The sequence below is a fragment of the Pelobates fuscus genome, chromosome 5, assembly GCF_036172605.1.
Source record: "Pelobates fuscus isolate aPelFus1 chromosome 5, aPelFus1.pri, whole genome shotgun sequence".
Lineage (NCBI taxonomy): Eukaryota > Metazoa > Chordata > Amphibia > Anura > Pelobatidae > Pelobates > Pelobates fuscus.
Window position 1 is genome coordinate 116,791,710 of NC_086321.1, and position 13,272 is coordinate 116,804,981.

The 13,272-nt window shown below is 37.5% G+C and overlaps 1 protein-coding gene across 2 annotated transcripts in view; it reads left to right on the forward strand.

Moving 5' to 3' along the window:
• Positions 1-10,209, forward strand: part of P2RX6 (purinergic receptor P2X 6) — a 41,389-nt gene extending 31,180 nt beyond the window's left edge. For both annotated transcript variants that reach the window (XM_063456962.1, XM_063456963.1), the window contains 3 exons: positions 3,976-4,041; positions 5,290-5,367; positions 10,025-10,209. In XM_063456962.1, coding sequence (XP_063313032.1) covers positions 3,976-4,041; positions 5,290-5,367; positions 10,025-10,057 — 177 coding nt within the window. In that variant the 3' untranslated portion in view covers positions 10,058-10,209. The remainder of the gene's footprint in view (positions 1-3,975; positions 4,042-5,289; positions 5,368-10,024) is intronic.
• The last annotated feature ends 3,063 nt before the right edge of the window (positions 10,210-13,272 follow it).

The following is a 13,272-nucleotide window of genomic DNA, read 5'->3' on the forward strand; positions in this document are numbered from 1 at the left end:
TCGTCACTTTGCATTGGAGGAGCCTGATTGCCCGCATGTTGCCTCTGGACTATGGCCCTGGGAGATTGGGCCCTTTAACCCCTTAAGGACACATGACATGTGTGACATGTCATGATTCCCTTTTATTCCAGAAGTTTGGTCCTTAAGGGGTTAAAAACAGTATTCGGCCATACCAGAGTGTGTGTCACTCAATCTGGCCCTTTAAAGACTGTGGGGAAGGATTGGCACTTTTTATATGGCACTTCGGTTGCAGCCGAAGTGCCGAAGTTGCCGAAGTCGTCGAAGTGGCCGCCATTCGACAAAGGAACACGTGGCGGCAGCCATTTTAATTTAGTCGAACGCGGTCAGCGGTGTATGCTAAAGAATCTGTGGAACTAAAATCGGTTACGCAAATACACGAACACCGCTGACCCTTACCGTTGCCTCCACTTCGACACTTCGGTTAAAGTCGAAGTATGTTCGACAATTCGAACATCCTGTTGCAATGTGCTATTTGCACGAACGGACCTGTTCGTGCATTCGAAGGGGACTTAGACGTTTTTCTGCAGGAAATTGACAGACCGCACAGCCCAAATCTATGGAACTGTTTTGGGCAGGAAAATGTGCTTGCGGTCGGTCATAAAGGACTTTCATCTATCTTTTTATCCACTGGAGGGATTGGTATGATTTTTGAGAGTGTTTATGTTTAAAGTATGCTGAGTTCAAATATGTAATTTATGGATTTTATGGAGATTGGATGTATGGTTTTAAAGTTACAGGGTATGTGTAAAAACTGTATTTTTACTGTCTGTGATAATTATGTTAAACCATTGTGTAACTTAATTATATCACAGGCAGAGGGTAGGATTTTGTGTGTAATTGCTGGGAGTGTCTTCTGTAATGTACGTGTATGATTGGTTATTTTGTAACACCCTGTGGGTGGTCCTACCTAAGGGAAACTGTCATAAAAGAAGGTTCTTTTGGTGCCAATAAACAGACCACTGCTTGACCCTCAACACGGAGCTCTGTCTCGTCTTTGGGGGGATTTACTCTCTGCTCCCGGGACTTAGACATATATGGTCTTAAGTGTTGTTCAAGCATCAAGCATTTCCTAATTCCAAGTTAGCCAATTTTAATATAGGATATCATTATATGACACCTATAAGCTTGAGCCTTGGAATCAAGATAAATTCTATCACAACTGTTAGAGACTGATTGCCAGGAGTGTAAGCTGATTGTGTGCTTTTCCTGTTCGTCTGCTAGAAGCTATTGTGAGGTTCCAGTTCTGGAGTTGGAGTGCTATTTTGTATCCAGTTCGGGAGTTTGGTGTTCTGCAGTAGCTGTGCCTGTGTCTCTGGAAGGGGAAGATCTACTAAACGGCTGTTAACCCCTTTTATGCCCGGGGTGCCGTTACAGAAACTAAGTAGGGAGAAGAAAATAGTAAAAAAAAAAAAATGACATCTGTAACTACTATATATCATAGATAGTCATAATCAGCTCTTCAATTTGATAGAGGTACCACATTTTGACTTCCACCTGTTATTCTGATGGAGGGGGGCCTTACATTTCAGGAGATGTGTATTTGGGGTGTTTATTACCTAAACCTGGAATTCTAGACAAAGTTTAACCCCTTAAGGACGCGGGACGGTTCAGGACCGTCATCGGCATTTTTGCGTTGCCGACCGACGACGGTCCTGAACCGTCCTAAATTTAAGAGGTACTTACCCGATCGCCGTCGTTCCCCCGGCGGCGATCGGCGTTGCTCCCGTTGTGGGGAGACTGCCTGCAGCCCAGACAGTCTCCCCATGGCGGATTAGGACCCCTGTGGCCATGTGATCGCCCAACAGGGCGACCACATGGTCACAATAGGTGTCCTAGACTCTGCCTGCAGGGGGACTGTCTGTGCTGACAGGCAGTCTCCCTGCCAGTGTAAAATCCAAAAAAAATTAAAGTTATAGTGAATAAAAAAAAAATATTATTATATATGTGTATATATATGATATATAGACATATATTATACCTATATAATATATGTCTATATATCATATATATATAATGTCATGCTAAGTGTATTTTTATATTAATATGTACATATATTAATATAAAAATACACTTATAATTAATTTACACACGTATATATATAATATATATAATAACTATATATATATTGTATATATATATTATTATAAAATACGAATAATAAATAATTTAAATTAAATTTAAAAAATTAAAAATAATAATAAAAATTAAAAAAAATATATATATCTATACGAAATGTTATTCTAACTGTATTTTGATATTAATATATATATATTTATATCAAAATACACTTAGAATGAAATTGTATATATATCTATGTATATATAAATAAATAAAAAGAATACAAACTATTCATATGTCCATATACAAAATGACATAAATAATTATATAAATATACACGTAGACTTCAAATATATAAATATGCATATATATTTAAATTCTACGTGCATATTTATGTAATATTTTTACATAATTAAGTTATTTTATTGATTGCAATTTAAGGGACCTGCCTGCCAACCCAGGCCAAAAGTCTAGAGAATTTAATTTGCTAGCACTGTATTTTACCCTGTAACGTTCTACGACACCCTAAAACCTGTACATGGGGGGTACTGTTTTACTCGGGAGACTTTGCTGAACACAAATATTAGTGATTCAAAACAGTAAAACGTATCACAGCGATGATATTGTCAGTGAAAGTGACTTTTTTTGCATTTTTCACACATAAACAGCACGTTTACTGATGATATAATTGTTGTGATACATTTTCCAGTTTTGAAACACTAATATTTGTGTTCAGCAAAGTCTCCTGAGTATAACAGTACCCCCCATGTACAGGTTTTATAGCGTTTTTGAAAGTTACAGGGTCAAATATATGGGTCAAATATTTTTACATTGAAAATGACCAGGTTGGTTACGTTGCCTTTGAGAGCGTATGGTAGCCCAGGAATGAGAATTACCCCCATGATGGCATACCATTTGCGAAAGAAGACAACCCAAGGTATTGCAAATGGGGTATGACCAGTCTTTTTTAGTAACCACTTGGTCACAAACACTGGCCAAAATTAGCGTTCAATTTAGTTTTTTACTTTTTTCACACACAAACAAATATGAACGCTAACTTTGGCCAGTGTTTGCGACTAAGTGGCTACTAAAAAAGTCTGGACATACCCCATATTGAATACCCTGGGTTGTCTACTTTAAAAAAAATATGTACATGTGGGGTGTTATTCAGCGATTTATGACAGATAATAGTGTTACAATGTCACTATTGATAAATTTTAAAAATATATGTTTTGAAACCGCAATATCCTACTTGTACTTATAGCCCTATAACATGCAAAAAAATAGCAAAAAGCATGTAAACACTGGGTATTTTTAAACTCAGGACAAAATTTTGAATCTATTTAGCAGTTTTTTTCATTCGCTTTTGTAGATGAATAAAAGATTTTTCACATAAAAGTCAAAAAACATGTATTTTTTTTCAATTTTTCATCATATTTTTTCATTTTTTAAAAATTAAATTACATGAGATTATATAAATAATGGTATGTAAAGAAAGCCCCTTTTGTCCTGAAAAAAACAATATATAATTTGTATATGAACAGTAAATGAGAGAGCGGAAAATTACAGCTAAACACAAACACCACAAAAGTGTAAAAAGATGCCTGGTCGCAAATGTACAACATCGCAAAAAAAGTCCAGTCCTTAAGGGGTTAAAAACATTTAAAAACATTTGTATCCAAATGGGAAAACCTGGGGAAAAAAATCCTAATTTTTATTTACAGTACAGTTTCCCATTTGGATACTATGTTGGCTTAGAGTCTAATATCCCCTTGTTACTTCTCCACCATTCTGTATTTTGATAATACACCCCTTTGATTTCCTAAATAAAAGATTAAACTTTAGGTGAGTTGTGTTTAGTAGTTTTATATATTTTATTCTGGGTTTCCTTTGCAGGCCAGAAGGTTTGGTGTCATTCCAACTGCTGTCAGCCTTGGGACTGGTTGTGCTTTATTGGGTGCAGTAAGTAATACAGAATGTTTGTTTGTCTTGTAGCAAGGCCAGGCTTTATATCCTTTTTATTCACCTTTACTCAATTTCATCTGGTATGAAATTCAAAGGGACATTCCCAGGTGGATTTATCTCTGATTTCCTATGCATTCTGTATATTGATTATAAATTAAACACCCCTCCATGTCTTAATTTTGCTGTGTCCATTTCTTTTTTTTCTTTTTTTCATGGGATCTGGACACATTTTGCTTCTCAGAAAACCCAGGTGTTTGGCTTTTGGTAGATTTGTATAAGGAAATAAATAGTCCCTGTGTGTGTTTACTATGTCTTAACACATATTTCTAATTTAATTCTATGCAAATAAATGAGCAAACAATATATAAAAGTTGCTTGCACTGTAGAATGGAAGAAGCCAGCTCTTTTATTTACATATGTAAACTTTTACCAATGATTTATTTTAGTGAATATAAGATGCTGAACTTAGATGATGTGTACATTTTTATACGGCCTATTATTTTTTTTATTTATTAGAAGCCTGAGAACAATTTCTGGGATATAGACAGCTGACCAGAATTCAATTTTTCTATTGTTTTCCCAGTGTTAAGATTTTACCATGACTTGTTAATGTAGATCAAATATTTCCAGGTGCCTGTAGTGACCCTTTAAAGGTAAATTCTAAACCATTAAACAACTTCAGCTTAAATAAGCAGTTTTGGTGTGTAGATCATGCCCCTGTGGTTTAACCAATCATTTGTATATGACTGGGGGGGTTAAATCCTTTTTGTTTCTGTTTATACAGCCCACAGCACACCTCCCCGCCTGTGACTTTCATAGCCACTAAGGTAAAAGTTTTGTTTTCATTTAACACACTGTGCAATAAGGGGTGCTAACAAATTTAGACTCTTCTTTAGAAGTTTGTAGGGAGGCTGTGTAAGATACAGCCAGCGGATGTGTGACTCGGTCTGCATAAGCAAAAGTAATTTAACTTCTAAATGGGAGAGAATTTAGTAATGAGACCACAGAGGCATGATCTATACACCAAAACCACTTCATGAAGCGAAAGTGTATTTTGATAATACACCCCTTTGATTTCCTAAATAAAAGATATTTATTATACAAATAAATATATAGTAAGGTAAACAACTCAAAACACATATCTAGCCTTGGGTATCTGATACTATTGGATAATTGGACTAATGTTCTTTGAAACCTTCTTAATGTAAATGTAATATTTAGCTGCTAATTTCTATATTCCATTAGGCAACATTTTTCTGTGACTTGATTCTGTTATATTTGGATGAAAAAGCCAGTTTCTACTGGAGCTGCAAATATGAAGAGGTAGGTGTTGGTCTAATCGCACCGTGGGTATATTCAGCATTTAAGGTTGTTTAACTCACTCTAAACCATAGTTATTGGTTTTAGAATTGGTCACATGGCCCACATTTGCTAAGGTTCTAATGTATTGCTACATTAGGGAAAATAACAGAATTATGCACTAAGTTATTCACCAAAATTGGTGGGTATTTAGATTGAATTTCAAAATTTAAACCAAAATAGTCCGATGGAAATATTTTGACATTTTACTCTTGGCTATTTCAGCCTCAAATTGACTTTGATTTCACTTTGAAATCTCATGAATTCCACCATCAGCAAATAACACTAAGAATCTTAACCTGTAACCTTATGAAATATAATTGGCATCTTTAATGCTTTATAACAGGCAGTTAGCATCTCCTTTATCTGATGACAGTCCGTTACAGATCCCTGTCACCATTTCTGGACAGTGTAGCCCATACTGTGCATATTTTTTTATGTATGGGTGCAGAATGAAATAGAAAAGGACATAGACATTATTAATATAAAATAAAATATTCACCATTTCTGTGGTTGATGAAATGGTTTTTCGGTCCTCTTTTCCCAGAAGCTTCTTGTGAACTGACAGCCGAGGTTGTGTTCATTCCGTGAGTTGCAGTATACCACAAACTAAATGTTTTTGGGCTAATCCAACGGATATGGATCTGCAGAGGTGCAACAGTGGCCCTCTTTTTTTTGTTTTGCGACACTGTGTGAGAGCGTTCTGCAGAGTTATTGATGTGGGCTACGTGCCTAGTATACCTGCAGTGCCTGTTATTAACGTGCTAGCATGGTGAGAAGATTGAGATTTACCTACTACCCCCTTCTTGTCAGCAACATTACTGCTGCATCCTTACCAGAAGCTGGAGATTGTACTGTAAATATTTTAAAAATATGAAGTTTAAATTTACATTTGTGTTCCTGAGGCTGGTGACTTTACCAAACTGGCTACTGCGAGTAGCTACTCTGCCTACTTCTGAGTTTGTGAATTTAGCCTATTTTGAAATAGGACTTGCGTTCCAGTTGACTATAGAGCGTCATCTTTCAGCTTGCTACAAAGTTACTGCTGTCCAAGGGTGCTTGGGACTATGGTACATATTATTATTATTATTGCATTTTATAAGAATTATAAATATTTCCCCCATAAGGAAAGTTCATGAGAACTTGATTAAACATCACGTGCCATCTGTTAATAATTTACTTAACAAAAAGTAAAATAAACACGAATACGAATTAAAAACCGTGCCCAAGGCATGAGCACACACCTAATCCAACTTCATATGTTGTGTAATATAATATGTTTCTGAAAGCCTGTGTCAGGTAAACAAACCTATAAAAACAATTGCACGCCTATACAATATTTGATATGGTCATATTGTCATAAACGGTGCTTGAAACAAATAATGCGGATGGTGATTGAACAATCAGCTTCTATAATTCAATACAGCCTCCTGTTTAAAAGGATGGATGTTAAGACTCATTTACTATATTCTGATCTCTGTATACAAAACCTCTAATCTGTAATATCTTTTGCAAGCTGTGACTCCGTAGCAATGGTTTGGCAAGATTGAAGTTATCGGAACCTCAGAGGAGGTGACCTCATCGCTACACAGCGCAACAGATACATTTACAATAATGAGTGTTTTTCTGGTTTGATATCACTTCAAAGGGGAGGATGAGAAACCGTTTGTAAAATAGAATCTTACGGTTTGCCTTATATATGTTATCCAACAGACTGACATCCTTATGCTCGATCTCACAACTTCTCCCTTAGCTCTCTCCTCCTCATACCTTGTCTACCACCCTTCCAAATTTACCTCTGGTCCATAGAGGTAGACAATAAAACAATAAGTCTAATCTTTTGTGGTAAAGACTAATGATAAATGTGTGTTTAAGTGGTTATTGTTGTTGTTGTTTACTAAATATGCATATCATTAGGGTTATGGTATTAAACAGGGAATAATGTCTCATTGGATCAGTGGTTAATTACTTGTGTTTAAATGGGCAGACCCCAAAAGTAAGGAAGCAGGGGCAAATACCAAGTGTGGAGTCTAGCATTGTCAGGCCTCCCAACTTTTCTTATTTAAGCAGTCCTATCCTGCTGTCCTGATTTTGTTTCCTGGTGACCCGCATCCAGAGACAAAGAGGAACTGTCCCTGGCCAGCACATCACAGTGAGAGCACATCAAAAGATGTTTGAGCATGACTGTCCTTGAGGACATTCAGCATCTTTAAATCCCCTGTAGGAAAGCATTGATCCAATGCTTTCCTATTGGAAAAGCCTAATGCGCACGCAGCACTCGTCACGCAATCGCATTAGTTTCCCCCTTGTGTGCATTCACATAATTTCTGTTGTGTCACTAGCAAGCCCCTCTAGGATCACCTACCCCCTGTCCCGGTTTCATTGTTGTATTCTATGTGTTATGAAGTGTTGGTCTCAGGAAAGTTTCCTAAATATATATGTGTTAAGGGATATTTGTCTCATCTAGAGTATTAGACTGGTTTGATAATACTTTGCCGTGCTGGATTAAGAACCTATTGGGCCTATTGCTGAAAATTCTGATGGGTACTAATTACAGAATTTTATAGACAGAAAACACTGAACCAGTACTGCCTCCCAAGTATCTTGTATCTGGTAGAAGTGGTGCTGGAAGGACTCTGTCAAAACCTCTCAGTCCAGTCTACCTGTCCACCTTACAAATCCCACCGCTCTCATCTCCTTTCTATCACTAATCACAAACTCTCATAAGTAGAAGGAGTAAGGAGTGCTAAGGAGTAAGTGCTTGCTAAGGAGTAGGCAGAATCAGAAACCGGATATGCAGATGTGTGCACCCAGGGGGACCCATGTAAGTTGTAAAGCTGTTCTAAAAAGGTTTGACAAATTACAATAGGAAAGCACCAGGTACCATAACCACTTAACTCAGCTGCAGTGGTGGTGTTGCTTGAAGTGTTCCTATAGGACAGGGCTGTTTTGGACTACATCTCCCATAATATTCTTACAGCTATAATGCTAGCAAAGCATCAAGTGAGATGTAGTCCACAACAACTGGAGGGCCGAAGGTTCCCCATCCCTGCTATAGGACAATGAACACTAATATTTTTCAATTCTTATTTTACCCCTGAAACATTGGTAAATGGGCATATTTTCAGTTTGATGGGGCAATATTGTTTGGCCACACTCCCTGAGAATTTGGGCATCTACGTGTTCAACTTGCGACCTCCCTTTTGTGATAATTTCCCCCTAAATATGTCTGCATGCCTTTAAAATGTCTTTAGGATCTACAGGTGACCCTGGACATTTACTCCTTTACTTATAGACATGCAGTCATTCAGAGAGTTTCAGGGTCCAAATAAGCACGAATCATTCATTAGCAAGTTCTTGTCACATTGATGCCTCAAGGTAACAGAAAATAAAGTCTGACAAAAGCTTGTAACATAAAATAACATGATGTGCCTTGTTATTACTATGAGAGCTGGTCCCACACCATTTATAGAAGTGTCTATTAAGAAAGTCTAAAATTATGCAAAATCTGTGTACCTTAATCACCAGATTGATCTGCAGCAATATGTATTTTAAAGCTTGGTATAAGGGGTCTCTTCCTATAGTTTGTGTATGTTGTGGTTGCCAGGTGTTCACATCCTTCATTTAGAGACCTATTGAGACCATAACTAAATTAATGTTTAACAACTTGTAATTAACTGCTGCCCTATCTTCCATAGTAATTAATAGGACATTTCCTGAATACAAAGTAGCAACTGATTTCCATGCAAATAATTACTACCTCTTGCTATCTAAGTAAAGATTACACCTGTGATTGAGAATCCTCTGAATCTTAGCTGTTTGTGAGCCAATTGGCTCAGGGGACACAACTAAAGAGAATGGTTGACAGAGGACACTTGTGCACTAGGTGAGGTGCACACCCTGGCTAGCATTGTGCACCAGGGCATCAGGCATTACAAGTCATTGTGGGGGGAGGCAGACGTGCTCTATAAGAGTGAGCCTTTCAAATACATTAGCTCCACTGAGCTAACAGAAGGAGGAAGTGAACTTTCCTGGCTATTTGATTGACAGCAGGGAAGGCGTTTCTACTTATGAGAGTGCCAATGTAGCAATGAAATTCAAATAGGCACTTTTATAAACTGCCCTTTAAATACCATATGTGTGTAGAGTGTTTTTTTTTTTTAAGTTGTGTTGGTGCCCAGAGTGTCCTTTTAAAAACTGCAAACTCTTAATATATTTTATATAAATTAAAAATAATTAAAAAAATTATGAAAGAAAATAATAAATATATATATATTTATTAATTTTTAATTCTCTGTTTAGGCACTATCAACATGCTGTATGTCATTTTCAATAAATACCTGTGAAATTTGACAAATGAGGTAAATGCAAACACTGAGGGCAACTTGTTTGGGTGATTACATGTTAAGTATTCATGCTCTAAACAAGGTGTTTATAGTGTCCTGGTGGAGTTGCTGTGGCATGGAAACCTGTCTATATATCCTGCCAGGTCACAGAAAATATTGACTTTTTCATGGACAACCTTTGGCACAATCCCAATGTTTTTTCAGAATACCTCTTAATTCAGCATTCTGCATATTGAATTAATTTAATATTTTTTTTCCCCCATTTTGCTTTGTAGGTTAAGCCACCTGCAGATCAGAAATCTACTTAGAGAGAGAGCCTATTCACACTTGTATTCTGAATTTATGAACAAGAGCTCAAAGAAATGCTTCAATACATCTGTGTGCCTTAAAGCTGCTGCTACAATTGCTCAACTAATAAAAGTTTTTTTTCTTAACAAAATAAAGCACCATATACAATAAATCCAGATCTACAAAACCGTGAATTTGTACAATTATCTAGCAACTCGTCTACTTTGTCAGCGTCCATTTTCCTGCACACCGGTCCTTTCTGTGCTCTTCATGGGTAAAGGACATATAATCCTTTTGTTTTTCTCACACTCACACATATTAACAAGGTTATATAGGCAGAAAGACTTTGGAATATAGGCATTAGCCCAAACAATTTATTTACTATTTACACTCTATTGTATAACAAGGATTAGGACTGAAGTCTAACATGGTAGAGGATATATGTATTTTAAAATGCTGAGCTTAGAGAGACACTGTAGGAACCCAGACCATATTAGGTCATTGAAGTGGTCTGGGTGCAGTGTCCCTGTCCTTCTTAGCCCTGCGTTGTAAAATATTGCAGTTTCAGAGAAACTGTAACATTTATTTTGCATGGCTAAGACTGCCTCTAATCGCTGTCTCCCAGCCAAGCGTGGCGCTTCCTGCTGGTTCCCAGTCTGCCTCTGTGAAATGGGGCTGAACGTCCTCACGCTAAACATGAGGACATTCAGCATCTTTAAATCCCCCGTAGGAAAGCATTTGTCCAATGCTTTCCTATTGGGAAGGCCTAATGCGCACGCAGCACTCATCACGCAGTCGCATTAGGTTCCCCCTTGGCACTGGTGATGTCGGATCAGACAGAACAAATAAGCTAATTGAGACATTTTTTTTATTTAACCATTATTAACAACCATGGGGGTGGGAGAGGGATACTATAGTACTAGGAATACTGTTTTGAATTTCTAACACAATAGTGTTCCTTTAAAAAAGAGGATTTAAAAAAAAAAAAAAAAAAAAAAAAGGTGAGGGGTAAAATGTATTCGATGGTACATTGGAAATAGAGGCTCCAACAGAGAAGGTTGGCTAGAGTTGATGAGAAAAAGTAAGTGGGAAGTCTTATACAGTAGAAAGAACAGACTTTCCTACCTTCAAGCCAAAACCGACTTGTTCCAACTCTGAATTGAGAGCAAGTGATTTGTGCCGGAAACATCCATGCTACATCTGTACTGTATTTTGTAGGTACAGAGGAAGGATAATTTTGTATAAATGTGTGTTCTCTTTAAAAACAGGTTTAATATTTTATTATTTATAAAGGACTTTGAAAATACTTCACATCCAAGTTTCCCTAAGAAGAAGAACCTACAATAAAAAAACTAAAGTACCCTATTAACATTCAGAATAACTGGCATAGAGATACAAATATTAAGTAAGAATGTTTCACTATATGTGAGTGGCATGTAGCAGGAATAACACTGAAAAAAATATAAAAATAAATAGTAAACTGTAATTAGTGGACTTGTGCATGGTGAAAAGATTCAGTGCAACAGATTCTCAAAAACTATTTCGGGTGAACCAAAAATCAAGCAAAAAAATGGGCCAATCATTAGGCTGCAAAATATATTTATTTATAAAATATTTTACCAGGAAGGATACATTGAGATTGCTCAAATTTTCCCGTCCTGGGCTCACAAATAATTCCATTGTGCTGATTGGGTACAAGGGATTAACCCTTTTTTCTATAAACATAGCAGTTTCAGAGAAACTGCTATGTTTACCTATGGGTTAATCCAGCCTCTAGTGGCCGTCTCATTGACAGCCGCTAGAGGCGCTTCCGCGCTTCTCACTGTGATTTTCACAGTGAGAAGACGCCAGCGTCCATAGGAAAGCATTGTGAATGACCCCACTTCCTCCTAGACAGAGCATGCTGGCTGGAGGAAGAGGGAGCGCAGTGGGGAGTGAGCAGCTGCTGACCTGGCACACCATCCTCAGCCAGCAGCCTACAGCACTGAAGAAAGCAAAAAGGTAAGTTAAACATGTGTATGTGCCTGTGTGTATCTGCCAATGTGTTTGAATCTGTGTGTATGTGCCAGTTTGTGTATTTGCATCAGCTGGTGTGTGTGTGTGTCACTGTGTGTGTATATATATATATGTGTGTCACTGTGTGTGTATATATATATACACACACACACACACACACAATGATACACACCTTGACTCTGTGTGTCAAAGTGTGTTTCTGTGCCCGATGCATAGATACATACACAGTGCGTATCTGTGTGTCAAGGTGTGTGATACATATACACATGGGGGGGGGGGGGAGGGAGAAGGTGAGGGTTCTACAGGAAAAAGTTAAATGTATTAACTTGAAGGGTTCATATTCCAGGTTTAGACATGGAGTGTTTACATTTTGGAAAAAGGAAATGGTTTGTTTAGGTTTTGGGGGTGTTAAATTTAGGGTTAAGAAAATGGGTGTTTAGGGCATGTGGACTTCAAAGGATTATTTGCCAAATACCTCTGATGCCTTCTGTAGCCCAGTGAGCGTACTATGATTGATTGTTGAACTGCAGGTAGCTGTAACAGATCTAGATCCTCCTCCTACAAAAGATTTTTTTGTGTGAGAGTCAGTGGACAGCAGAGTTTTACACCCTCTTAAATCTTTCCTGATGCTCTTCTATCAAGCGTAGATGTGAACTTGGTTACAGAAGACACTGGCCAAGTCTTCTAACACTTCTCTCTCCAGCAGCAATTTAATCTCCAAAAAGGTACACTGTACCTACTCGGCCTAATGTTAATCTGGCCCTGCTGATATTGGAGTATGGTGACATAGTGGTGGGCTTAACACATGTGCTGTAACTGAATCCCCCTATTTTGCTAAGATTTTAAGTAACCTTAAAAACATTTGTGTGCAGTTTCCCTCAACCTGCATTTTGTAGGTAGGTAAAACGTGCCTCAGCACACTTGTTTGTTGGAAAACTACCAGGTTCCAAACAGCTTAAAGGGACAACTGTGAACCCACCTCACTCCATAAATCTTTCTTCTAGTAAAAACAAACACCCACATTCTAACAATCACAACGTAACTAAAACTAGATATTGGTTCTACATCTCAGCTTAGCTCGAACATAGAAGGCCTCAACTCCCCCATTAATCAGAAAAGGGTACTTACCTTCTTTAAACACTTCCAGCATGATTAAGCCCTATTACAGGAAAATCCCATGCATTGATTTTGTAAAAACAAAATACCCGTGTTTAGCAGC